This window comes from Loxodonta africana, chromosome 20 (genome assembly GCF_030014295.1).
Source record: "Loxodonta africana isolate mLoxAfr1 chromosome 20, mLoxAfr1.hap2, whole genome shotgun sequence".
In the NCBI taxonomy this organism is placed as follows: Eukaryota; Metazoa; Chordata; class Mammalia; order Proboscidea; family Elephantidae; genus Loxodonta; species Loxodonta africana.
The window spans coordinates 24,439,994-24,466,639 of record NC_087361.1 but is presented as its reverse complement, the minus strand read 5'-3'; the positions used below and the strand labels follow the sequence as shown (position 1 = coordinate 24,466,639).

The 26,646-nt window shown below is 36.4% G+C and overlaps 1 protein-coding gene across 2 annotated transcripts; it reads left to right on the top strand.

Moving 5' to 3' along the window:
- Positions 1-472: 472 nt before the first annotated feature.
- Positions 473-26,395, top strand: CHMP2B (charged multivesicular body protein 2B). Of its 2 annotated transcripts, XM_010590381.2 has the most exons (6): positions 518-741; positions 11,066-11,157; positions 18,377-18,571; positions 21,941-22,043; positions 24,184-24,290; positions 24,707-26,395. In XM_010590381.2, the coding sequence occupies exons 1-6, from the start codon at positions 708-710 to the stop codon at positions 24,815-24,817; spliced, it is 642 nt and encodes a 213-aa protein (XP_010588683.1). In that variant the 5' UTR covers positions 518-707; the 3' UTR covers positions 24,818-26,395. The 2 variants fall into 2 exon arrangements, with proteins under 2 accessions (XP_023403928.1, XP_010588683.1); XM_023548160.2 differs by lacking the exon at positions 11,066-11,157 and having other exon boundaries at positions 473-741.
- Positions 26,396-26,646: the final 251 nt, after the last annotated feature.

Here is a 26,646-nt window from a genome sequence, read left to right as displayed (position 1 = left end):
GAACCGCAGGTGAGAGAGTCAGGGCAGCAAAGAGCGTGAACTCCCGGCACGGATTCAGCATTAACAGCCCCTTCCCTCACTCCTGTCAAGACACGGTATAAACATCGACTGCGACAGGACTGTCGTAAATCAACTCAGAGTGGGTCCCGGCGGTTCCAGGACGATCCACATCTGTCCTCGGTTTCCGGGGACCCAGCAGGAGAGCGCTAACCAAGGTCATCTCAGTCAGCAATCGGAACAGAACCCGCGAACAGAAACCCCCGAACACTGCCGCCGTCTCTCACGCTCTCATAACACCCAAGGTCCCAAATCGCCCTGCCGCGCGCGACCCCTCGAGCCCGCCGCGATCCCTGAGCCCAGGGAACCGGCAGTGGCGGAGGTGAGGGCAGTGGCGGTGGTGAGGGCAGCGGCGGCGACTTCACAGGCCCTAGTGCGCAGGCGCGTGTGCAGAGCGCGCAGGCGCCGCCGAGAAGTGACTTCTCCAAAAAGTGTCTTAGTTCCCGGTCACCTGAGCTCCCGGCGACGCGGTTGCTGTAGTTTCGCGGATACCCGCCCTCCTCAGGTCCTTTCTGACCACCCCACCCTGTCTGCCTGCCCATCCGCTCCGCCACCCCGAAACCTCCAAGGGCTTGTTCTTCGCCTCCTGCCCTTTCCCAGCTGCGGGCCGGACCGGGCCGAGCCGGGCCACGCGGGCGCGGTCCCTGACCATGGCGTCCCTCTTCAAGAAGAAAACCGTGGATGGTGAGTCCCAGGCTGGGCCGGAGGGGCCCAGCTCTGCGTTTCCCTGGCGTCTTTGGGGGCTCTCGGGCTACGATCTAGGTGCTGTCCCTGGGGGCGGGGCTGGATCGAGTGGCCCCACAGGTGAACGCCCTCGCTGCGTCGCTCTGTTTCCCCATCTCTTCCGACTCCCAACTCAGCCTCACCTGGGCAGTCTGGCTGTTTCCCTCTGACACCCCTCCACCCTCGCCCCCGTATTTTCTTTAATGGAATCCTGAGCATTTGGGGGAGGTAGGGTGCTGCTGGACCTTGAATGTCGTTAGACTTGGTGCTTTGATGAGTTTCATGTTGGTTTCTTCTGCTTGGTTTGTTGCTCCCTCAGTTTGGAGCTCTACTACTTGTAGATATCCGAGCAGGAAATGTGTGTGTTGGGGGCGGGGGTGGCCCTGGAGGGAGGTAAAAGTCTCCAGTAACAAAATGAACTTGAGTGTGGACTGAACTTGCCCGGAGAACACCCCATCAGTAGGAATTTGAAACAAATGCTCCTTGACAGACCCCAGTAGCAAAAGAAAAGAGACCCAAGGGAAGTGCCTGTATTTAGTTTCATAATGGATTTTCTCTCTTATCATCTTTTGCTAATTAAAATAAGAGATGTGGCATGTATTATTTGCAGAGTAGTTTAATTATTAAAGATACTTGCATTATTTCAGACACTTAGCTCACTATCTTAAAAGAAAAACAAATGAATGCATGGGAATATACAAGTTGTGTGTACATTCTATATCTGTAATATAGTGTTTTCATTGACCACGATCAGGAACTATATTCGTTCATGTAATTTAAAAGTCTTGTTTCCCATTACATGTTGAATATTAGGTTGTTGCTGTTGAATCAAAGAATTGCTTCTTTGTAAGGGTCTAACTGCCACAAAAGGAGCAATGGTAGCTAGACGGTGGTTGGTACAAACAGGGTGCTCAGCCCAGACCTGGGGGTAACTCTTTCAATCCTTTGTATTGACTATCCCAGTGCCAGCAAAATTGTTTTGAAGGAGAAAACAAAGACATTATCCTCACCCTACCATTCCACTCTTCAGTGTAATATACAGTTTCATTTTAAAACTCTCTTATCACACAGCACAATCCATTATTGCTTGTCCTGAGTGACTGAACAATTTTTTTTTTTTTTTTTTTTGGTTTATTGACTTTTGATTAAATGAGAAGTACCACTTATAATACCTGGAATAACTACCACCTTGGTACATGATATAATATGATTATATGAAATGAGTTGCATGTGTGTGTGTGCATGTGTGTGTGTGTGCATGTGTATGTTTGTGTGTTTCCTGACAATGCTTTGTAATCTTTATCATGGCACTTTATTTTTTCACACTTTCAGGATCAATATTCTGGTCTTCAGTGATGATATGTAACACTTCAGGATTTTTTTGATGTTTGAGTTTTATATAAAGTGAGAATTTACTTAATAGAAGGAGGAAGAATGGTTGCATATTTCTTACTGTGATGTGACAACTTGAATTTTAAAACTTTTTTTCATATTAAAAGCCAAAACATCTTAAATAGTTTTAATGGCTTAATATGTGTCACGTATTTCCAAAGACATAGATCGCTCAGTTCTGTGTTATTTTCATTGGTGTACTTTGTGGTTCCTTTGGTAATCTAATGACTATTGTCCTTCAAATGTATAGGGGAGCAAAAAAAAAAAAAAAGACAATGGGCATGTGTGGAGTTAGGGTGTTTAACTGTATACTTATTTGTAGTTGAGTTAATTTTTCAAAGAAATACTATTTTTGTTAAATAAACTTATTTGTGAAAAAAATCTTAAAGACTTTTGCTAAGTTTGTTCTCCTAAATTAAAGATCAGTGTCTGAAATTTCTGAATGTAAATTTGACCACTGTGTATACTTTTTACTATAAATACCAGGCTGCATACTTAATAGCATGTTTCCTTAAAGAATGACGTCAATTGTGATCACTTACTGATAGGACATCTTAATTATGAATCTGTGTTTTCATTATTTTGATATAGAGCTTTACAGATGTTTCTACTCCTTGTTTTATAGAAGGAAGGCTTTTTGTTTCATTTTCTTTAAAAGGTGCCAGCATTCTGCTTAGCAATAATGAGGCCATGTATTATGAAATTTCATTTATTTTTATGCATTTCACCTAGATCCTTGGGCTTGCTGATTATTGATAATAACGTCTTTTACTATATGCTGTCTTTTTATCTGTGTCAGCAGTAATGAAATTCTGATATACAAGGGGAATATGCAGCTGCTTATAGAGCTGGGAGATAACCGCATTGGCTAGAAGAGTTATATACTCTATCATTAAAGACTACTGCACATGTAAATTAAAAAGGGGGACAACATTACAGCACTTATTACTATTCAAAAAGTTATGTTTAATTCATTTTTGACACAAAGATGAACAAGTCTCTCCGGTATATATTTTGTTACAGAAATTAATGAGAGATGTACCTCAGTGCCATAGAAGAGTTCTTTTGAATTTGAAATTACATTTTCTTCTTTTTTTTTTTTTACTGACTTTGACTTATTTTACACACACACACACACACACACACACACAGAGATAGTGGAGTGTCCGGGTGGCACAAACGTCAAGCATTCAAAAGGTTGGCAGTTCAAACCCACCCAGAGGTACCTCGGAAGACAGGCCAGGTGGTCTGCTCCCAAAAGGTCACAGCCTTGAAAACCCTATGGAGCAGTTTTACTCTGGACACATGGAGTCACCATGAGTCGTAATTGACTCGACAACAACTAGTAACAACCAACAATGACAACACACACACATGTTTATATAAACCAACCTATTGCTGTTGAGTCGATTCTGACTTATGGTGGCCGCATGTGTTACAGAATAGAACTGCTCCATAGGACTTTCTTCCTTACAATCTTTACGGAAGCAGATTTCCAGCCCATTCTTCTGCAGTGGGTTCAATATGCCCATCTTTAGGTTGGCAGTCCGGCGCAAATCATTTGCAAAACCCAGGAACCTTCAAATATATATGTATATATTGACATATGTTATATATTTACATATAACACATCCAAATATATTGTGATATATAACTACATATATTGGGTGGTGCAAATACTTGACTACTAGCTGAAAGCTTGGCAGTTCAGACTCACGCAGAGAGATGCCTTAGAAGATGCACGTGGCAATCTGCTTCCAAAAGGTCACAGCCTTAAAAACTCTATGGAACAGTTCTGTCCTGCACACGTGGGGTCACCATGAATCAGAATCAACTCGACAGCAACTAACAATAACAACAAAGTTGTCATGTCATACATATATATATATATATCTTATATAACCTAAAAAAAAAATCTGTGTGTATATATATATATATCTACACACACGTACTGTTGTTGTTTTTCCTCACTGAACTGATAGTGACCTATTTATTGAAGGTAATTATGAACCTGTAAATCAGGATGAGGATTTGTCATGAATGCACAGTTGAACATAGCCCTTAAAACATGAAGTTGTATAAGCACCGTATTTTCTGTTACCCTCAATAAAAACAATTTGAAATTCTACTTTAAGCCAACACTGTGCTAGACTTTTTACATGCAGTGTCTTATTTAATTCCCAGGAAACCTGTGAGATGGGTACTGTTATCATCTCCAGTTTATGGATGAGGAAATTGAGACTTAAAGGACCAAATAACTTTCAGCTACTGATTGGAAGAGCCCGGATCTCATCCCTTTGATTATATTTATTGTTATTTCTAATTAGAGATCTCATGGCACACTTTAATTTTGCTTTTCTTATTAAGTAAATGGAATTCTCAACATTTGTTAGGTAGCATGTAATGTTTCTCTTTTACCTTTGAATCAATTTTTTTTTTCATCTTGCAGTTAGTAGTAGAACTCTAATCTCTAATGGGTGATAGAACTAGAAATGACTGTCCTTTCCTGACTGTATCTTGGCCCTGCATTTCTTAGTAAGCCCAATTTTTTTTTTTTGCTCTTCATCTGAACCTCTTGAAAGAGTAATGGTGTCTCCTGTCTATACTTCACTTCTCAGACACCCCTCCATTCCATAGCAGTTTACCTTACACCTTCTGGACCAATTCTTGCTAAGATCATCAATGACTTATAGATTGTCAAATCCAATGCCATTTCCCCACCCACCCCTACCCCCCGTCCAATCTCTTGGGCCTGTCTTTTGCATCTGACTCTGATTTCTTCCTTGAAATTCTCTGTCTTAGCTTTCACGATTTGACACTCTCTTAGTTCTTTTCAGACTCCTCTGACCACTCCTTTTCTTTTCCTTTTAGGTTTTTCTTCTTTTTTTTTTAAATCTTTTTCTTTTCCCCTTCCTTCCTCCCATCCTTATTTCTCTCTCTCTTTTGTTTTTTTTAACTACTCCTTAAATGTTAGTATTCTTCCTGGTTCCATATTGCTATTCTCGCTGTATATTCCTCCCTATATGATTGTGGCTACGCTTACTGTAATTATATCTGAAGTGCTGATGGATTCCAAGTTTGTATGTCTGGATATTTTTATCTGAGTTCCAGACCAATATAGGGTAACATTTGCTGAATATCTCTTCGATGTCCCAGAGTACCTCAAATTAAAGAGATCCTCAACAGAGTTCATCACCACCTCATTTAAATCAGTTCCTTTCCTGTGTTGGCAGTTCTTGATTTTTCTCTCCATCTTCAGTTAATTACCAAGTCCTTTTCCTTTGCCTCTTAAATATTTGGCACATACGATATTCTCTGTGTGCCTGCAACTGCTTGCTCTTAATTCCAATCCTGTTTTCCTTGCACTTTACAGTATCACCTTTCTGCTTTCCTTCCCTGTAGTCTCATAGCCCTCAAATCCATCATCTACAGAGTTGTCTGTGTGGTCAGTCCACCTGAAACTGAACTCTGACCGTACCACTCTTCAGTGTAAAACCCTTTATTGAATCTCTGTTACTGACAGGATCAAGGGCAAGCTCTTTAGTAAGGCATCTGTGGCCCTCCTTGATCTGATCCCTGTCATTCTCTGAAATCATGTCTCTGGAAGTTTTACTGTCCGGCAACACTGTTTTTTTTTACAGTCTTAAATATATACCATATTTTTGCTCACACCTGTCAAATTTTGTTTATGATGCCCTTATGCCTAGAATTCTCTTTTCCTCTTTCTGTAGGTAACTTGAGCTATCTCAATTTTTTACTTTCTCCAGGAAGTCTTCTCCGATACACTTCAGACTGCGTTGAGTACCTCACTCCTTGTGTTCCCATTTTTCAGCATCTGCTTCCTGACTTGCCCTTTATGTTTCCCAGTTTTTTTTTTTGGAATTTGGGGATTTGTTTGGCAGTTGTTTACAGCAGTTTTGTCACTGGGAATCCTTTAGGAACTCCAAAGTTGAATTCTTTCTTATTCCAAGTCTCTCCTACATTCCATATTTGCTAGGTTTCAGAGAGTCTTCAGCATACGAGAAATATCTCTGAGGCAGTTTATAGAGACCAGTTCCCTAAAATAATGGCATTTATTTAACCCAAAGGAATGTTACCAGTGTTGAGGGCTTTGTATAGTATGCATATACGTTATTGCCACCTACTCTGAAGCCTGCTACAGGGTTAGGGATAATTTGAGGAATGCTGCAAGTAGAAGAGAAACAAAGTTTCCTGGTTTTGGCCTCATCAAGGTGACACCTATCTGTGCTGGTTGTCTCCAGAGTTCAGATTCTGTAGATTTCTGACAAACCTTAACTTGTCAGAATATCAGCTGAGATGCCACATTTCCTATATTGGAAGAAGAAATAAAATCCACCATCTGTATAAACTGACTCTTCTCCAGAAACATATGTGCCTTCTTTCAAAATAAAATACAACATTTGAATGGTGTCACCTGTAGTACCCAGATCTCTCCCAGGATGCTGTGTGCCCCTTTCATGCCTGTTACCTAAATATTTAAAAACTCAAATTTTACTTTCCATTTGGCTTGTACATTCTTTTTTTCTTTTTTTTCATTGTACTTTAGATGAAGTTTACAAAGCATATTAGTTTCTCATTAAACAATACACATATTGTTTTGAGACATTGGTTGCCAACCCTACAATGCATCAACATTCTCCCCCTCTCAATCCTGGGTTCCTTATTACCAGCTTTTCTGTCCCCTCCTGCCTTCTCGTCCTTGCCCCTGAGCTGGTGTGCCCATTTAGTCTCATTTTGTTTTATGGGCCTATATTATCTTTGACTGAAGGGTGAATCTCAAGAGTGAGTTCAGTACTGAGTTTAAAGGGTATCCAGGGGCCATACCCTCAGAGTTTCTCCAGTCTCTGTCAGACCAGTAAGTCTGATCTTTTTTTGTGAGTTAGAATTTTGTTCTACATTTTTTCCAACACTGTCCGTGGTACCAGAAAGAGCATAGTCATAACCATGTACCTTGGACATGTTAATGGTTTGAAAGCCCCGTGTACTTGCTGTTGTCTATTATGGAGTGGTAGAATATGAACAATTCAGGGCACATTTTTATTCCTTAAGAAGGAAGCAGGGGATGGACAGGAGCCAAGGGTTTCTACTGTCCTAGATGTCAGGAATACCCTGTACATACTTATCATTATCTTGACTCAACTGAAAATGGGAAAAAAAGAAATTTATACTGGAGATATCTGATTATTTTAATGTTTCATCTTTTCACTGTAGAGAGATATCTATCATAGTTCATATTTTAATATTGTTAAATTATGAACCATCTTGATAACCAGTAGATTTTAATAAACATCTTAAAGGAATGTGTTAAATACGTCTGTAAAACAAATCCTTTTACACGTCAATGTGTATGTTTGTACTCTCTTAGATCACTGTTATGTATAATATGCTGGGATAGTACTTGGCTTAAAGTGAGGTGGGAATAAAAAATAAATAAAATACATGTATTTTATGCTTTTAAAGAGCTTGTCATCTTGGGAAGGAATAATACCTAATAAGAAATACATAAAATGGAAAATAACCTTGACCTTAAAAACATTAAAAGTGTCTGAGAACTTTTCTCGTGTTATTCCTTCTGAACTATCTAGAAATCAAATTATTAAACGTGGGTTTAGTATAGAAGTGATTTTTTTGCTTTATAGGATATTCCTGTGGTTTCATACGAAAGGATGTTTTACTGTCTTTTTCTACTTACCATGATACGTTTTAAAGTGTTATGACTGTGTTTTGGTATATAACATCAGATGCTCTCAGTTTATAGCTTAGAACTGTTTAAATATTAATAGATCTATTAACCAACTCTAAAGCTGTGGAATATGCAGTAGTTAATTTTCTTTATTTTACTTTCTCTAAAGTATAGTGACGGTTACGGTACACATAGTTAATAAAACTAAGCAAAGCAAAAAATCAAACTATTTTGATCATTATGTTTTGTTTAAATCTTATGTCATAGTATTTGTTTTCCAACAAAGATGGCTATATTTAGTAATGAAAAAATATATATCAGCAGAATTCTAGATGTTAGCAATCAAGGTTTTCAGCAATTTTCACCTTGTGCCAATTCTTTGGTCATAATTTAACTTATGAGTGTAGTAGTTTTTTTGGTAGCACAATGCTCCTATAACATCACTATTGAGATACTTCAACTTAGAGAGTTGAGTTTGGGGAATCTCTAGAACACAAAGGGATTGTACTCCAGAAGTTCATTTATAATTTCATGGTTTTAAATTTAGAACATATTTTCTATTGAAACAGTGAGGGAAGTGGTGAATATTTTCACACCAGTCCATTGGCTTTGGCAAGATATGGAACTAAGTCCAAAAGAAGAACAGTGGGAGTGTTCCAGTGTTGAGGAAGAGAAGGGTGATGATTGCTTTGAAGGAGGGAAAGGAGAGCCTTTGCTATTTTGTTTAGTGTCAGTCTACACATATCTGAGAAAAGATTCCATGTTATCTTAGAATAGGACTCCCAAACAATGCTCTATGGAACACTGATTTGGAGGACAGTTAATAGATATTTAAAAGTGATCCTTGGTTTAATAATTTGGGGAAATAATCCATAATATATTCTCCCATTATGGATCGACAATGCATAGTCATATATTGACAGTTCTCTTAGACGTCTTGAAACAAAGAAATCTGTTTACTTTTATTTTTTTCAGCTTCAGCAGTTCCCAAATATTTGGCCTCAGAAGAGCCTCTTCTTCTGTTTTACATGAGTGGTGTGTTTCCACTGGGTCCTAGTCATGGTAGGAGAAAGGAGGGCAGGGAGGAGGACAAAGCGGTCTGTCTCCAGCTCCCATATTAACATACAACTTTTAATATTCCTGTATGTAAGGACCGTTTAGAATACATCCCCACTAGATCCTGAGCATTAGGTGTTCACCAATATGACTTAATTAAGAAACAAAGTAAACAAGGGAAAATATGTGTATGTAGGGTATAAGAACTTTGACATTTATTTTAACTTATTCAGAAAGTCATGGTAATTGAATAGTTATGTTTTATATAATCACTTGAAATGTTTTTCATTCTCAGTTACATACTGTGTATTTTCATTGCTGGGAATCTATATTTATAGGAATTATATCTCTTTTAACTTTATTGTTTGCTTGAAAAGGATAAAAAAAAAAACAAAAAACAAAACTTTGCCATCAAGTCAGTTCCGACTTATAGGACAGAGTAGAACTGCCCCGTAGGGTTTCCAAGGAGCAGCTGGTGGATTCAGTCTGCTGACTTTTGGTTTAGCAGCCAGGCTCTTAACCACTGGGCAACCAGGGCTTCAAAATGCATAATGGTTAAAATCGAAGGGTTTCATATCATGCTGCCTGGGCATGAGTCCTGGCCCCACAGGCAGAGATTTCCCTTGAGGAAGTTACTTACCTCACCAACCCTGGATTCACTCCTCTGAATTAAAAAAAAAAAAAGGAATTTATAGTGCCTATTTGAGTCTGAATCGACAGTGGGTGTTTTTGTTTGTATTAGGCACAGTGGTTAAAGAGCTTGGCTGCTAATCAGAAGGTCAGCAGTTTGAATCCACCAGCCACTACCTGGATACTTGGAAACCCTATGGGGCAGTTCTACCGTGTCCTATAGGGTTGCGATGAGTTGGAATTAACTCAACAGCAATGGGTTTAGTTTTCTTTTTTTGTTACTCATTAAGGAGCCCTGGTGGTGTAGTGGTTAAGACCTTGTTTCCTAACCAAAAGATTGGTAGCTCGAACCCATCAGCTGCTCTTTGGAAACCCTATGGGGCAGTTTTACTCTGTCCTGTAGGATCACTATGAATTGGACTCGATGGCAGTGGGTTTGGGTTATTATAGTGGAGCCCTGGTGGTGCAGTTGTTAAGTGATACAGCTGCTAACCAAATGATCAGCAGAGTCCACTAGCCATTCCTTGGAAACCCTATGGGACCATTCTACTCTGTGTTATAGGGTCACTATGAGTTGGGGACCCCAGATCCAAAGGACGCACTGTGCTCCCAGCACTGCTTTCTTGGTGGTGTGAGGTCCCCCTGTCTCTGTTCTTGGTTATGTCTTTTCTATCTCAAGAGGGTGCCTCAAGATACAATCTAATCCTGGAGGTTGAGTCCTGCCTCACGAACACAACTGAGGTCCACCCTCATTAACATCATAGAATATATAGAAAAATCAAACAGTACCAGGAATCATGGCCCAGCCCAATTGATACATACATTTTTGGGGGGACATAATTCAATCCATGCCATTTATGAACAAGAAACCTGAGATTCACAGGGTTAGCTCACTTTTCCAAGATAGCATGTGATGATCAAATGATAGAGGTGAGATTCAAAATAAGGGCATCCTCACTGCGAAGGCCTGCTTTTTTACTCTGTTAGGATGACTTATTGTAGAAAAAAGATTTAATAAGTACATGACTTGTCTTCCTAGAATTTTATACAGTAATGGAACAAAAAGAGACGAAAAGTGTGTGTGTGTGCATGCCTGTGCACACATGGCATAAATATGTGCCATATACGATATTTTTTACTAATCAATTCTCAAAGGGAATATTTCACTGTGATTTATGTATACTTTCAGTTAAACCTCAGACTACAGCGTATTTGGACACAGTTACTTCAGTTCATTGTAGAGTGAATATATTTATTTCCATAAATATTTATATTTAGTCCTATAAGTATAAATAATTACATATTATTTATATAAATATTATATATTTGTAGTCCAAGTTTTAAATTTGATTAAGTTGTAGTAGATTGGATTGAAAGAAAAATTAATACCTAATAGATCAAGTTTCTTTTTTTTTTTTTGAGTTATTTGAATTCAGTATTTTCAGTGGTATTGAAGAAAATTTTATAACCCATAAATTTAGGTTTCTTTTGTGATTCTCTTAGATGTAATAAAGGAGCAGAATCGAGAGTTACGAGGTACACAGAGAGCTATAATCAGAGATCGAGCAGCTTTAGAGAAACAAGAAAAACAGCTGGTAAGTAGAACATTAAATTTCAGTTTAACTTTTCAGACAAATTTGGAAATTAGTGTCGGCATAATTAGCTAACTAGGAAAAAGGCACATGGCAGGTGGTAAGTGATTTACTTGACGAGGAAATGGCATTTAACACCTTGCTACGTTTTTTCTGCCTACCTTTGATAATTGTGGCGTTTTGCTGACTTTTATCAGGATTCTGTGAAATCTGCTGATTATAGAATCAAGTTATTTCTCAGTATGTGAAGGTCATAAATGCCGGGGATGATATATAATTGCTCAAAACATGGAGACACCTTCTTTTCAGCTAACAGCAAAGATAAAATACTCATGGAAAACAAGAAAAGGTTATAAGAAAATAATTAAGTCACTTGTAGATGGCTTCCTTGCTATTTTAAAGATCAGTGTGTGACAATGAATATAATTGTTCTAAGTAGACTGTTTCAGCTTTAAATATCTTTTATGGTATGTTTTTAAATATATGCTAGCTTAAATCTTTTTTAAAAACACACCTTGAGGTATAATTGACATGCAATAAAATGCATATAATTAAAGCATAAAATTTGATACATTTTGACATACATGTACACTCATGAAGCCATTACCACAGTCAGGGTAATGAACATACTCCTCGTTCACAAAAATTTCCTCGTGTCCTTTGTAATCCCTCCTACCTGTCCCTCCCTGCCGCTCTCATCCCCAGCAAGGCAGACACTACTGTCACTATAGATTAATTTGCATATTCTAGAATTTTAAATAAACGGAATCATATACTATGAACCCTCTTTTCTTTTCTTTTTAAATATGGCTCCTTTCACTCAGCATAATTTTTCGAGGTTAATCAAAGTTGTCGCATGTATCAGTTTCATTCATTTTTATAAACAAATGGTATTTCATTATGTGGATATACCACATTTGTTTATCCATTTACCAGCCAGTGGGCACTTGGGTTGTACCTAGGTTTTAGCTGTTTTGAATAAGATTGTTATAACTATTTAAGTGAAGTCTTTGTGTGAACGCATGTTTTCTTTCCTCTTGGGTAAGATTTTTGGGTTGTGGGGTAAGTGTATGTATATTTAACTGAGTAGGAAACTGCCAAACAGTTTTGCAAGGTGGCTATCACACCTCTGTTCTCAGCAGTGTATGGTAGTCACAGTTCCACACCCTGGCCAATACCTGGAATTGACAATCCTCATAATACTTGGAATTGACAGTCTTTTAGCCATTCTAGTGGGTGTGTCCACCACTCATCTCTCAGCTTGTTGTGACTCAAACATAGCAACGATTGTGAGTATGGCACATGAGCAGGCAATGTTTTGTTCTGTTGTACATAGGGTCACTGTGAGTCAGAACTGACTAGACAGCACCTAACAACAACAGTGGGTGTGTAGTAGTAATTTATTGTGGTTTTAAATTTCATTTCCCTAATTACTAAGGAATTAAACATCTTTTCTTATATTTGCCATTTATGTATCTTCTTTTCCAAAATGTCTATTCAATTATATTAACCATTTAAAAAAATATATTTTATTGTGTTTTTGGTGAAAGTTTACACGGTAAATTAGGTTCTCATTTAACAAATTCTATTCATAGTGTTCAGTGGCATTGGCTACATTTTTCACAATATATCAGCGTTCTGGTTGTTTACATCCTGATAGTTCTATTTCCCTTAATGTAGCTTCCCCGTTCCCGCCTTACCGTCTCGTGTTTGGTCTAGGGAAAACGTTTACCATTTGGTTTCATTTAGATAATTTTTTAGAGGTGCAGAATACTTATAGGTGACGGTATTTATTTTGTGGTCCAATCTGTCTCTTGGCTGAAAGTTGACCTCTAGGAGTGGTTTGATTCCAAGTTTAAAGGGTGTCCCAGGAGATAATCTTGGGATTTCATTTAGTTTCTAATGGTCTGCTAAGTCTGGCCTTTTTTTTTTTTTTAAGGAATTTGAGTTTTGTTTACATTTTTCTCCCATTCTCTCAGGGACCGTTTATGGAGTCCCTGGTCAGAACGGTAGGTAGTGGTAGCTGGGTACCATCTAGTTCTTCAGGCCTCAAGGTAGATGAGGCTGTTGTTGTGTAGACTACTAGTTTTATAGACTATTCTAATTTGAGTTTTTGGTTTCCTTCTTTTTCACCCCAGACAAGCAGAGACCAATAGTTTTGTCTTAGATGGCCGTTCGTAAGCTTTTCAGACCCCAGATGCTACTCACTGAACTAGAATGTAGAACATTGTCTTAATGGACTGTATTGTGCCAGTTGACCGAGTTGACTTGTGAAACTATGGTCCTAAGCCTCAAACCCAGTAAACCGATCCCATGAGGTGTTTGGTTTTGTCCAGTAAGTATCCATAACTGTACCCCCATGTGCGTTATTTTATATTTGAAACTATATGCAGTGCACATAAACATGTATGTACATATGCCTGTAGTTATACCCGTACATACACTATGCATATATGCCTTCCTGTACATATTTATGTGTACGTATCTATCAGTGTAATCATACACATATTTTTTAGTTATTACTGTTACAAGACTGTATATCCCTTTTTCTTTGACAGTTTCCACACAAATTGTTCATTGACATTAGATACATTTACCACAGTTTGTCAGCATTCTCTTTAATTGTGTCTACAGCCTTATATTTGTGCTCACTTGGCTTTACTAAGGTTGTGCTGTGCTCACTACTTCCAAACTTGATGCCATTTTTCCCATCACCAAAACTGACAGGTCTCTACAAAAACCTATCTCCCTCTTTTCTCCATGGTAACCACCATTAAACACTGGTTTCTCTGTATTTATCTGTTCTTGTCTTCTTGTAAAAAAGGGATCATACAATATTTGTCCTTATATAGTGACTGTATCATAGTGTATCAGACTCTTAATATTTAGTTGTAAGAATTGTTTATAATTTCTGGATACAAGTGCTTTATTAGTTATATGTTTTGCAAATATTTTTCCAAGTTCTAGATCTTGCATTTTTATTTTCATGACAGTGTCTTGAAGAGCCAAAAGTTTCTTATTTCAATCAAATACAACTTACCAATTTTTCTGGTATGATCTGTGCTTTTAACATCATGTGAGAAATCTTTGTCTAACCCAAAGTCAGTTGTTTTTTCTCTTTTTTTTTCCTAGAAGCTTTTCATTTTTGTTTTTACATTTTAGACTGTGGTCCATATTGAATTAGGTTCCAGTATGGTGTCAGGTGGACACCTGGTGGCGTAGTGGTTAAGAGCTCAGCTGCTAAGCAAAAGGTCAGCAGTTTTGATCCACCAGCCACTCCTTGGAACCCTATGGGGCAGTTCTACTTTGTCCCATAGAATCACTATGAGTCAGAATCGACTCTGAAACAGGTTTTCTTATTTTGGTTATGGTGTCAGATAAGGGTTGAGGTTCACTTTGTATATATGGAAATTCAGGTTTTCAACATTATTTATTGCTGACTATCCTTTCCTCATTCAAATATGGCATTATCTTTGCGGAGAATCAATTGCCCAAATATGTGTGGGCCTGTAATTGGACTCGCTTTTCTGTTCATTCATCTATATGATGATTCTTAAGTCAATATGATGCTGTCTTTATTATTATAGCTTTATGGTACGTTATAAAGTCAGGTATTGTTAGTTCCTCAACTCTGTACTTTTTTTCAAAGTTGTTTTGACTATTCTGGTTGCTTTGCATTTCCATATACTCTTTAGAATTAGCTTTTCAGTTTCTCCAAAAAAGATGAGATTTTGATTGGAATTTCATTGAATATGTAGACCAATTTGGGGAAAACTAACATCTTAACAATATTGACTATTCCAATCCATGAACATGTTATCTCTCTCCGTTTATTTATATCTTTGTTAATTTTTCTCTGTAGTGTTTTATACATGTGAGTGTACACGTTTTGCACATCTTTTGTCAGATGTATCCCTAGGAAGTTCACATTTTTGATGCTATTATAAATGAATAAAAAAAAAAATTGGTCACTCACTTTTTGTGTAATAACTAGTTGTTGTTGTTAGATGCCTTCGAGTAGGTTTCGACTCATAGTGACCCTATGTACAACAGAACAAAAAACACTGCTCGGTCCTGCACCATACTCACAATTGTTGCTGTGTTTGAGCCTACTGTTGCAGCCACTGTGTCAGTCCATCTCATTGAGGGAGGGTCTTCCTCTTTTCCACTGACCCTCTTCTTTACCAAGCATGATTTCCTTCTCCAGGGACTGGCCCCTCTTGATAACATGTCCATAGTACAAGACCAAGTCTCACCATCATTGCTTCCAAGGAGGACTCTGGCTGTATTTCTTCCAAGACAGATTTGTTCATTCTTCTGGCAGTTCGTGGTATATTCAAATATTCTTCTCCAACGCCGTAATTCAAAGGCATAGATTCTTATTTTCCTTATTCATTGTCCAGCTTTCACATGTATATGAGGCGATTTAAAATTTGATAGCTTGGGTTAGGTGCATCTTAGTCCTCAAAGAGACGTCTTTGCTTTTCAACGCTTCGAAGAGGTCTTTTGCTGCATTTTTGCCCAGTGCAAATGTTGTTTGATTTATTGACTGCTGCTTCCATGGCGTTGATGGTGGATCCAAGTAAAATGAAATCCTTGACAGCTTCACTCTTTTCTCCGTTTATCATGATGTTGCTTATTGGTCCAGTCATGAGAATTTTTTACTTCTTTATGCTGAAGCATAACCCATACTGAAGGCTTGTAGTCTTTGATCTTCAGTAAGCGCTTCAGGTCTTCTTTACTTTTTCAGCAGACAATATATTTAATTTTCATATATTGATTTTGAATCATGCAATCTTGGTAAACTTACCTATTCTAGTAGCTTTTTTGTAGATTCTGTTAGATTTCTACATAGACAGTCATGTCGTCTGTGAATAAAGAAAACCTTACATCTTTTTTGGTCTCAGTACCTTTTATTTGTTTTTTATTGCCTTGTTACACTGGATGGAACCTCCAGTATAATGTTGAGTAGAAGTAGTGAGAATTCACATTCTTACTTTTTTACTGATCTTAGGGGAAAACATTCAGTCTTTCACCATTAAGTATGATGTTAGCTGTAGGTTTTTTGTAAATGCCTTTTGTCAGGTTGAGGAAGTTCCATTCTATATCTAGTATGGTAAGAGTTTTTATCAAAAAGAAATTTAGTCTAATTTTGTCAAATGCTTTTTTTTTTTCATTTAATAATAAGATGATCATTTTGTTTTTCTTAGTCTATTAGTATAGTGAATTACATTGGTTGCTTTTCTAAATTTAAGTCAATCTTTTGGTCATGGGATAAGCTCCAATTGGTCATGATGTCTTTTTTTAATATTTATTTAATTTGCTAAAATTTTATTAAGAATATCTATCTATGTTCATGAGGGATATTGATTTATAGTTATTTATTTTAATCTTTATCTGGCTTTGATATCAGAGTAATGCTGGCCTCCTAGTATATGTACCTCTCTGCCTTTATTTATTTATTTTTTTCCTGGAAGGGTTTGTGTAGAATTGGTAACTCTTTTTTCCTTAAAGGTTTTATATGACTTGTTAGTAATATTACCTGAGACTGGAGTTTTCTTTGTGGATAGGTTTTTAAACTACAATTTTTTTTTTTTTTTCATAAATGTAGGGTGAATCAGTTTATCTGTCTTCATTAATAAGCTTTAGTAATGTTCCCTTATTATCCTTTAATGTCTGTAGGGTATGAAGTGATGTCTGCTTTTGCATTCCTGATCTTGGTAATTTCTGTTCTCTTTCTTTTGCCCTCTTTCTCTCCCTCCTCCCCATCAGTCTGTTTAGTGGTTAATCAATTTGATTGACCACTTTTAAAAGCCACCTTTTGGTTTCATTGATTTTCCGTATTTGTTTTTCTTTCCTAGTTTATAGATTTCTTCTTTTTGTTTCTATTGTTTTCTTCCTTTTGCTTGTTTTGTTTCATTTGCTCTCCTTTTTCTACTTTCTTTACCCTATGTAAACTATTAATGCTATAAATTTCCCTTTAAAAACTATTTTAACTATAGTCTGCAGATTTTGATATTTTGTATTTTTATCTTACTAAGTACGAACTGTTACCTAATTTTTTCTGTGATATTTTTCTTTAATCCATGATTGATTTAGAACTATGTTGTCTGATTTCTGCTTATTTGGTAATTTTCCATCTATATTTCCTTTATTGATTTCTAGCTTAATTTCATTGTGATCAGAGAACATACCTTGTATGATATCAGTCCTCTTAAATTTATGGGACCTCGCCTTTTTTTCTGGCACCAGGATGTGGAAATCTTGGTGATTGTTTAGTGCGTACACTTGCATTCTGCTGTTGGTGGTGGAGTATTCTGTAAGTGCAGTCAGGTCAAGTTGGTTGATAGTGTTTCTTAAGTATTGTTATGGGTTTTCTTGGTATACTTAAGAGAGGAATTGCTGAAATTTCTTACAGTGATTGTGTATTTGTCTATTCCTCCTTTATAGTTCCATCAGTTTTTGCTTCATATATTTTCAAACACTGTTAATAGTTCATAAACATTTTAGAATTGTTTGACACCTGTGTGAATTGTTTCCTTGATCGCTATGAAATGCCTCTTTATTTCTGATAATATTCCCTGTTCTTAAGTCTATTTGGTGTATTAATATAGCCACATCAGATGTATTTTAAGTATTTTTACGGTATATACTTTTTCATACTTTAATTTGTAATCTAGCTTCCCCCACCTTTTTTAAAAATTTTTTTAAGTTGGTTTCTTGTGGTAGCATGTAGTTGAGTATGCTTTCTTATCTAGTTTGACAATCTGCCTTTCAATTGAAGTATTAGATGGAACATTTTATTTAAAGTAATTGTCTATGTGATTGCTTTAAATTTACCACCTTGCTCTTTATCAGTTTTTTAAAATTTTCTCCTGGGCTCTCTGTGTGTACTGTTTGGTAGAACTGCTTTGTTTTTGTGGAAGAAGGTAATAGATTTTATTTCTCCCTCCCACGCAGACATGTGGAATAAATTGCCCCCTCAAACTGCTCCTTGCGTCTGTGACTTTATGAGGGTCTCTTCCCCTTTTTATGATCAGGGAGAAGTGGGTGTTTTACATAACCATCCAACCGACCAATGAGTTGCCCTCAAGTATGTTCCAGCTCATGGTGACCCCATGAGTATAGGCTAGATCTATTCTTTAGAATTAAATCACTTTAGAATTAAAACTACTACCCTGTAGAAATTATTTTATTCCTTTCTCTTTATTTTCTTTCTTAGGAATTAGAAATTAAGAAGATGGCCAAGATTGGTAATAAAGAAGCTTGCAGGGTTTTAGCCAAACAGCTTGTTCATCTGCGGAAACAGAAAACAAGAACTTTTGCTGTAAGTTCGAAAGTCACTTCTATGTCCACACAAACAAAGGTGATGAATTCCCAGATGAAGATGGCTGGAGCAATGTCTACTACGGCAAAGGTAAGTAGTAGCCTTTCTTGCCCAGATTTATAGTTCTTACCTAAAATGTTTGAATATCGATCTTTAAATCAAATTTAAAAGCACCTCCTAATATATATATAAAACAAACCAAACCAAAACTACTGCTGTCGAGTCGATTCCAACTCATAGAGACCCTGTAGGACAGAGTAAAACTGCCCGATAGTTTCCAAGGAGCACCTGGCGGATTTGAACTGCCAACCTCTGGTTAGCAGCAGTAGCACTTAACCACTACGCCACCAGAGTTCCCATTATATATGTGTGTGTGTATGTGTGTGTGTATATGTGGCACCCAATCTATGTAATTTTTCGTAAAATGAATGATATTACGAGATAACCCAGGTGCTCCTTTCTAGATCCTGTGTTGATTTTTTAATTTTTTTTCTTGTTTTAGAACATTTTCATTTTCCCAAGATCACGTATAACTTCTAAATTCATGAAATTACCTTAACATAGGGTTTGCTTTTTTCCGTTAAATTCTCTGAAGATTTTTGAGCTTCTAATTTCATTAATCTATAAATTCTGACTACTTTTGAGTAATAATTTCATCTTGATTCGTTTTCATATGAATACTGTCAGAAGGATTTATCAGTTCATGTTTATCAAGAACTCGTATTTACATAAATAATGTTTTTACTGTAGTGTTAAAGGACTATGAGTCGTTCAGTCATATATAAAAAAATAGCTGCTTGTTAGATATCAAGCACTGGGAAGAACTGGAAGAAGTTTAAGACAAAGGCCATGCCCTTAAGGATCTTACAGTTCAACTGGCAAAGTTGAGATATGTCCAAAAAGGAAACTACCCACTATACATTAGTCAGTGCTAAGCTTTGTTAAATTGCACAGCTCTTTGAATATGTTGATACAAAGGACTTTGCAGAAAACCTAGGTTTTAGAATATCATTAGGCATTAGATATAGGCAAGGGGGTAGTATCAGTAAGAAGAGGAAAAGGAAAAAAAGCTACCAAAGAGAGAAATTATGAGGCTTATATTAGGAAACTGGTGTGTAATCACTTTTTAGACTACAGAGCACGTGGAGGTAACATGCATCCATCTTAGCAGGTTCAGTCAGTACATAGTGACACGTTATTTTCTTTAAGAAATAGAGAAAGTATCAGTGTATGTTTTGTTCTGTCAGTTAACTTACTCTTGATAGGTCTTATTTAAAAAAAATTTTTTAAGAGCAAAAACTTTTGCTTTTCTTCTTTAGACAGAGCTAAATATCTTTCTGGTAGGGAAAAAGATCATAATTGAAGATCACATACCTACACTTGATAAAGTTTCAGTAATGATGAGGAGAGAGAGTTATCCGTTTTTGCCATTTTCTGCAAGCGGTAGGCTGTGAAAGATACCTGATAGATCCTGCCATACAAAACGCCAAAAAATAAAGTCATTGCTGTCGAGTCAGTTCCAACTCATAGCGACCCTATAGGACAGAGTAGAACTGCCTCATAAGGTTTTCAAGGAGTGACTGGTGTATTCGAACTGCCAGCCTTTTGGTTAGCAGCCAGACTCTTAACCACTACGCCACCAGGGCTCCACCCTGCCCTATAAAGAGATGTTTAAATTAGAATTTTCACCTAAATTTCTTAGAAATGTATTAATTCAGCAAGTATTTGTTTAGGTTTTCTAGGCAGGAACTATAGCAAGAGATGGGGGTACAATAGAAAGCAAAGCAGACAAGCATTTAACCTTCATGGATCTTATGGTCCAACTAAGAGGCAGTCTAGTTAGAGGTAGCTTGTGCAGTGGTTAAGAACATACACTCTAGAACCAGCCTGCCAAGATTCAAATTTCACTTCCACTTAGTAGCTGTGAGTTAACTAGCCTTTCTGTGCCTCCATTCCCCATTTTTAAAATATGGGAAATGGTGGTACCTACCACATAAAAAGTTTTTTGTAGGATTAAATGTCATTTACTCCTCATATTATTATATGTAAAGTGCTTGGAGCCGTGCCTAGAACATAGTAAGATTGTATAGGTATTAGCTGCTCTATTATTAGTAGAACCACCAATATTAGTATTAGTATTATTTATAATTGCAGTAATATAATTTACGCTAATAAATATAAAATTTTAAATATGGTAAGATTTAAACAGGGATACCTATTCTAACCTGGCAAATCAGAGATGACTTGACTAAGAAAGTGTACAAAAACTGAGATGTGAAGTATTGATAGTGAAAGCAGATGGAGAAGAGCATTCCAGGTGAGGGACTAGTGTATGCAAGGATCCTGTGGCAGGAGAGAGCATGGCACGTTTAAGGAAATGAAAGATGAGTGTGGCTAGAGTGCTGTAGTGCCAAATGAGACTGGAGTGTTAAGCAGAGTTCAGTCCATGTTATATCTCATCCACCAAATTACAGGATTTGGCTTTGAACACTAAGAGCAGTGGAAAGCCAGTGGAGAGTTGGGTGTGTGGAGAGGTGTAGGGGTGGTGGATAGAGTACGGTGCTATTCTTGAAAAGATTGCCTTGGCTGCAGCATTGCCTACAGATTGAGAAAAAGTGTTTGCTTCATATCTTTGCAAACTGTCGTTTTCTGTTGTATAAAAAAAAAATGTTTCTGTTAATATACAAAACTCACTGTATCTGTATGTGTGTAATGGAAGCCAAACTTCTGGTTGTTGTTAGTTGCCACTGAGACCATTCTGACTCAGGGCGACCCCGTGTGTACAGAGTAGAACTGCTCCATAGGATTTTCAAGGCTGTGACGTTTTGGAAGCAGATCACCAGGCCTGTCTTCCAAGGCACCTGAGGGTGGGTTTAAACCATCAGCCTTTCAGCTGCTGGGTGAGTGCTTAACTGTTTACACTACCTAGGGACTCCTGTGTGCCTGACTAGATAGTATTAAGCTTTTTTAGTGAAATAAGTTGTGAATATGTAGTGTAACAGTTCTATTCATATGGTTTTGTAAAACTCATTTCTTCATTCTTTAAGCCACTGTTTAAATTTTATTGATAGATTAAATAATGTATGTCATTGTATTCTGTGTTCATTTTTTTAATTTAGATATTAAAAAAAAATACTTGCCACTTAATAGGTAGATTTAATTTTGCCATTTGAATTGCAGTAGATTTTATGTTGACAGTGTTTTTTATTACATAATTTTTTTGCCTACTGTTCAGATGAGGTTGTTCACACTGGTCTTTATCATATAGATGTTAAACAGATGGTTTCCAACCAAGGACTTTGGTTTTTCTGGAATACTTAACAATTCTTATGTTTTATTATGGCAGAATGTGTATCTTTTTCAAAACCTGTTTCCATTTGATGTGTTCCCTTTGGACTTATTGCATAGTAAAATTTTCATAATTACATAGTTAACACAAGTCTTTTCATATATTTAAAGACAATGCAGGCAGTTAACAAGAAGATGGATCCACAAAAGACATTGCAAACAATGCAGAATTTCCAGAAGGAAAACATGAAAATGGAAATGACTGAAGAAATGAGTAAGTTTAATAAGATGTAATAACGTATACAGTTTTCTCTTCTTTGAATTAGCCAAGTTTATTTTCTAGCAACCTCATATTTTCATCCATGAAGGCACACATGATGAAAAAAGAATTGATGTGCACCTTTGTAGCTAGACATTTAAATTTTAATTTCAGTGCATTTTTAAATTGGCAGTGGATGAAGCTAAAAATTCTATTAATGTTTCTCTGAAGAAAAATGATAAAATATGCAATATTTCTATGACATATTGGCCCCAGTCATTTTATTTTATGATTCGTGGACCAAGTGGACTTGAGAATAACATAACTCTTCTTGGTATAAATTAGGCTGTTTTAGAGTTACGGTGCTTCTTTCATACCACAGAAGATTTACTTGTATTGGAGGTAGCAGATAATGGAACTCTTTCTTTTTTCTTCTCCTCCCTAAGTCATTTTAAAATTTAAAGTGTACTTGTTGTTTTCTTATTTGTGAATATAAACTAATTACATGTTGTGGTGGAAATATGGAGAATACAAAGAAACAAAGCACATAAAAACCATTCATTCTCACACAGCCACATGTAGTCACTGTTGATGTGGTACTTTTCTTTCCTGTATGTTCCCATATTTCACAAAAATGAGATCATATTATATATTCAATTTGAACCATATCCTGCTTTTTAAAAGCATAATAGTATAACATAAGCATATATTCATGACCTTAAAAAGCCTTTTTTGTTTGTTTGTTTTAATGGCTATTTAATATTGTATCGCATCGATATACCCTAATTTATCAAACTTCTTATGTTGGGCAATAAGATTGTTTCAGAATTTTTAATGTATTTGATAATGCTTTGATAAATACATTTATACCTACTTTTTGTCAGAACTTCTGAAATCTCCTTAGAGTGTTAACTTTTTGAAGGTTTTTGATTCATACTACCAAATTCTTCCCAGAAAGACCCCTTTTTTTATTTCACCAGCAGCAAACAAGTGACCTTTCACAACACCCTGGTCAACAGTGAATCATTACTTCTATGATATGTCCAAAACTGGCATCATCGTCATTGTTTTGCAAAGATACTTCCTAATTGTTTTAAAACCCTGGGATGTGCCGGCTGAGCCCTGCTTCTGCACTGGCATCCCGGTTTAGTAGCATTCACAGCAGTTAGGGTGTGAACAGCATCTGATTAAATGATCTCGGGTACTAAACGCCACCCTTGTACTCTGCTTCAGAGTAACCTATTTCCTTCTAGAGTTCAATGGTAGTGTAGGTCTGTCTTTAAAAATTCTGGAAGTTCTTTATTTTTTACTTTGAGCCTGTTGGGTATTATGTTTTCTTCAGGGCTTTTGAAACATTAATGAATTTTTAATAACTTAGAGAATTAGGACTAATATAATGATCATAGGAGCCTTGGTGGCACAATGGTTAAAGTGCTCGACTGCTGACTGAAAGGTTAGTGGTTCAAACCCACCAGCTGCTCTGTGGGAGAAAGATACGACAATCTGCTTCTTTAAAGATTTACAGCCTTGGAAACACTATAAGGTAGTTCTCCCGTCCTATAGGGCCACTATGAACCAGAATCAACTCGACGGCAGCAGACACAGAAGGTTAAATTGGACGTAATTCTTATTTTTGATACGTTTAATAATGTATCGCACCTTAGACTTTAGTAGACGATTCTTCCTACATCTCGAGTGTAAATTAAAAAAAAAAAGAAGGCTGAAAATGAGGTTATAGGCATAAAAACAGTAAGTTGTCTCCAAGATATTAACAGAATATTTTATTTTTGCATATTCTCCCTGATCAGGTTTAACAGTTACCAGCTCGATGGATAAGAGTTTTTGGAATCAAATTTAAAAGCTTTTAAGTTTGTAGCTATGATAGCATAAAGTTATTAGCTATTAAAGATATTTTAAAAAATCAGAGTAGATTTGTTTTATTATAGGATCATTTATGTTGAGATGAACATTATTCCCAATTTTGTGCCTCAAAATGTATTCACTACAATTTGAAAGTGACCTTTGTAGTTTGTTGGTTCACTTAAATTTGCCCTTCTGTACGATATAAATACTTTTACATAGTTGGGCTGTCTTCTAAAAATGCAAATCTAAACTGAAATCCATTTGAAAGTAACTGCTTTGTTTCCTCTTCAAGTCAATGATACACTTGATGACATCTTTGAAGGCTCTGATGATGAAGAAGAGAGCCAGGATATTGTGAATCAAGTTCTTGATGAAATTGGAATTGAAATCTCTGGAAAGGTATAGACGTCTTCTTTGCTCATTTGGAAACAGCTTTTACCACTTTTGTCACTTAATTGTTTTAAATTGTCCTTTCCTATTAGGGGAGCCCAGGTGGTGCAGTGGTTCAGATCTCTGCTGCTCACCAAAAGGCCAGCAGTTCAGATCCACCAGCCACTCCTTGGAAACCCTATGGGGCAGTTCTACTCTGCCCTGTAGGGTCGCTACGAGTCTGAATTGACCAGAGAGCAACAGGTTTTTTGGTTTCCTGTTAGGTGCATGTTTTTATATTTGTTTGAGAAATACATTAAACTTCTTTGCAGCACATCCTTTCTTGTTGCTGTCATTCGTTGCCTTTGACCCCAGCTCATGGCATGTCCTAATCCAAGAGTTTGATAATGTATCTTTTTTTTCCTCTTCTCCTTCATTTCACATAGATGGCCAAAGCTCCGTCGGCTGCCCGAAGTTTACCATCTGCCTCTACTTCAAAGGCAACAATCTCCGATGAAGAGATTGAAAGACAACTCAAAGCTTTAGGAGTAGATTAGGCAACAAAGTCATAATATTTTTGCTTATTTAATATTGTTTAGTATAAGCCAGGCACAGTGCAGATTCTTTTTACAAAACAAGTTTATTTCGCAAAAATGAAGACCATGAGTGAACAGTTGTTTCCTAACCCATGGCTATTCTGAGTCTTTTGCCAAAGAATGACAATGATACAAAAGTGGGAACAGTTTGGATTTTAATTACAAGTATTTAGGAGTGATGATGTGTAAAAAGTTGACTTCTTTTCTGCATGGCATAGGGAAATTTTATTCATTACTTAGTGTCAGTTTATGTTCTAAATCTTTTTACATTGGATGTAAAAATCCCGTTAATTGCCAGTAGGCACCAACTTAAAAAGACTTGTCAAAATATTAAAAGTATATCATTAATTCTGTATCTGTTGCTTGTCCTTTGTAAGCGATTATGTGTTATGACCATAGGCGGTTCAGCTGTCAAATTATTTTTAAATGATCTAAAAGTAAAGTGCTATTTAAACATCTGTCAAAAAAGAGAACTGTCATGGTCTTTTTTTATTTTTATTTTTTCCTTTGGGAGAACATTCTACTTGGTAAGTTTATTACCTTTTAAAATGTGCTTGGCACTTGCCTTAAACAACTCAAACAGATTGTGCACATCTTTAAATTATTTTAACTGGCAGAAAAGAATTACATTTAAAACTAAAATGGAGGCCGCTTACAAAAACTAAGGCTCTCTTTTGTAAAGTTGATAAAAGTAAATTAGATGCAATTAGCAAAAAACAAAAAACCAAATTAATAACATTTTATAAGTAGTAAAACAGCATATTTTGGTCATTCTTCCAAGAATTAAAGAGGTTTTCTTCATGTAAATGATAATTTAATCACTGTTTAATTTTGAACTATATTACATTGAACCCTGTATAATATTGAATGTCTATATGAACCCTCTAAATGGAAGTCATCGCCTTCAATTAAGGACTACCACTATAACAATACTTAAATTTTTAAAATAAAAATGAACATTTTTTTTCTTGGTAAATAAACTACAACTTTGTCAAAAATTACTGCCTATATGTGTATTAATGTATTAGTAGTATTTTTTAAGGTAAAGACGCATTGGTGTGAAATGTACATACAGAGAGAGAAAGGTATGAAGGAAAATGGAAGCTAAGTTAGAAGCAGAATTTAAAATTAAGGTGGTTTTGAAAAACGACTTTGTAATATGTGAGTTCCAGCACATCCCACCATAAAACCTCAGAGGAACTCAGACGGAAGCTGATTAATTTGGGGTGATAGACATTTTGGACTGATGTTGATAAACAGTAAGTACACGTTTAGGAGAAGGATACATGTCCTGTAAGGATTGGTGAGAGGAGTGCAAAGCTAAGCTGTATAATTTATCACCCATAAACCATTCTGTACTGTTCAAAGATTAGGCTTCCTTGTAGATAGTATTGAATCCACAGTTTCCCTGTGTCAAAAAATTTTACTGTGTTATGGAATATTAACCCAGTACATTTTTTGATTCTAAGATTTATATAATGACGCCAGCCAACATTATTTTCTTTCTTGTTTACGTGCGGGGGCTTTTGTTTTTACAAATTATTTTGTTAAAAACAATTTATTGCTGTTATGCTTTTTTTTTAAAGTGTTTTATTTGGCTCTGCTAAAATTAAAAACTTTGATGATTTTTCAAAAGAATGATTTTTATTATTTTCGTAGAAGAAAACTTAGATAGCACTGCTATTTACATTTTAGCAGAAAAAAATCTTTTTAAAAGAATTAGCAAGGCTGATGTTTGTGAACAGAGTAAGCTTAAGTGTCAGTGGGTTCATATGAATTTCACCTGGTAA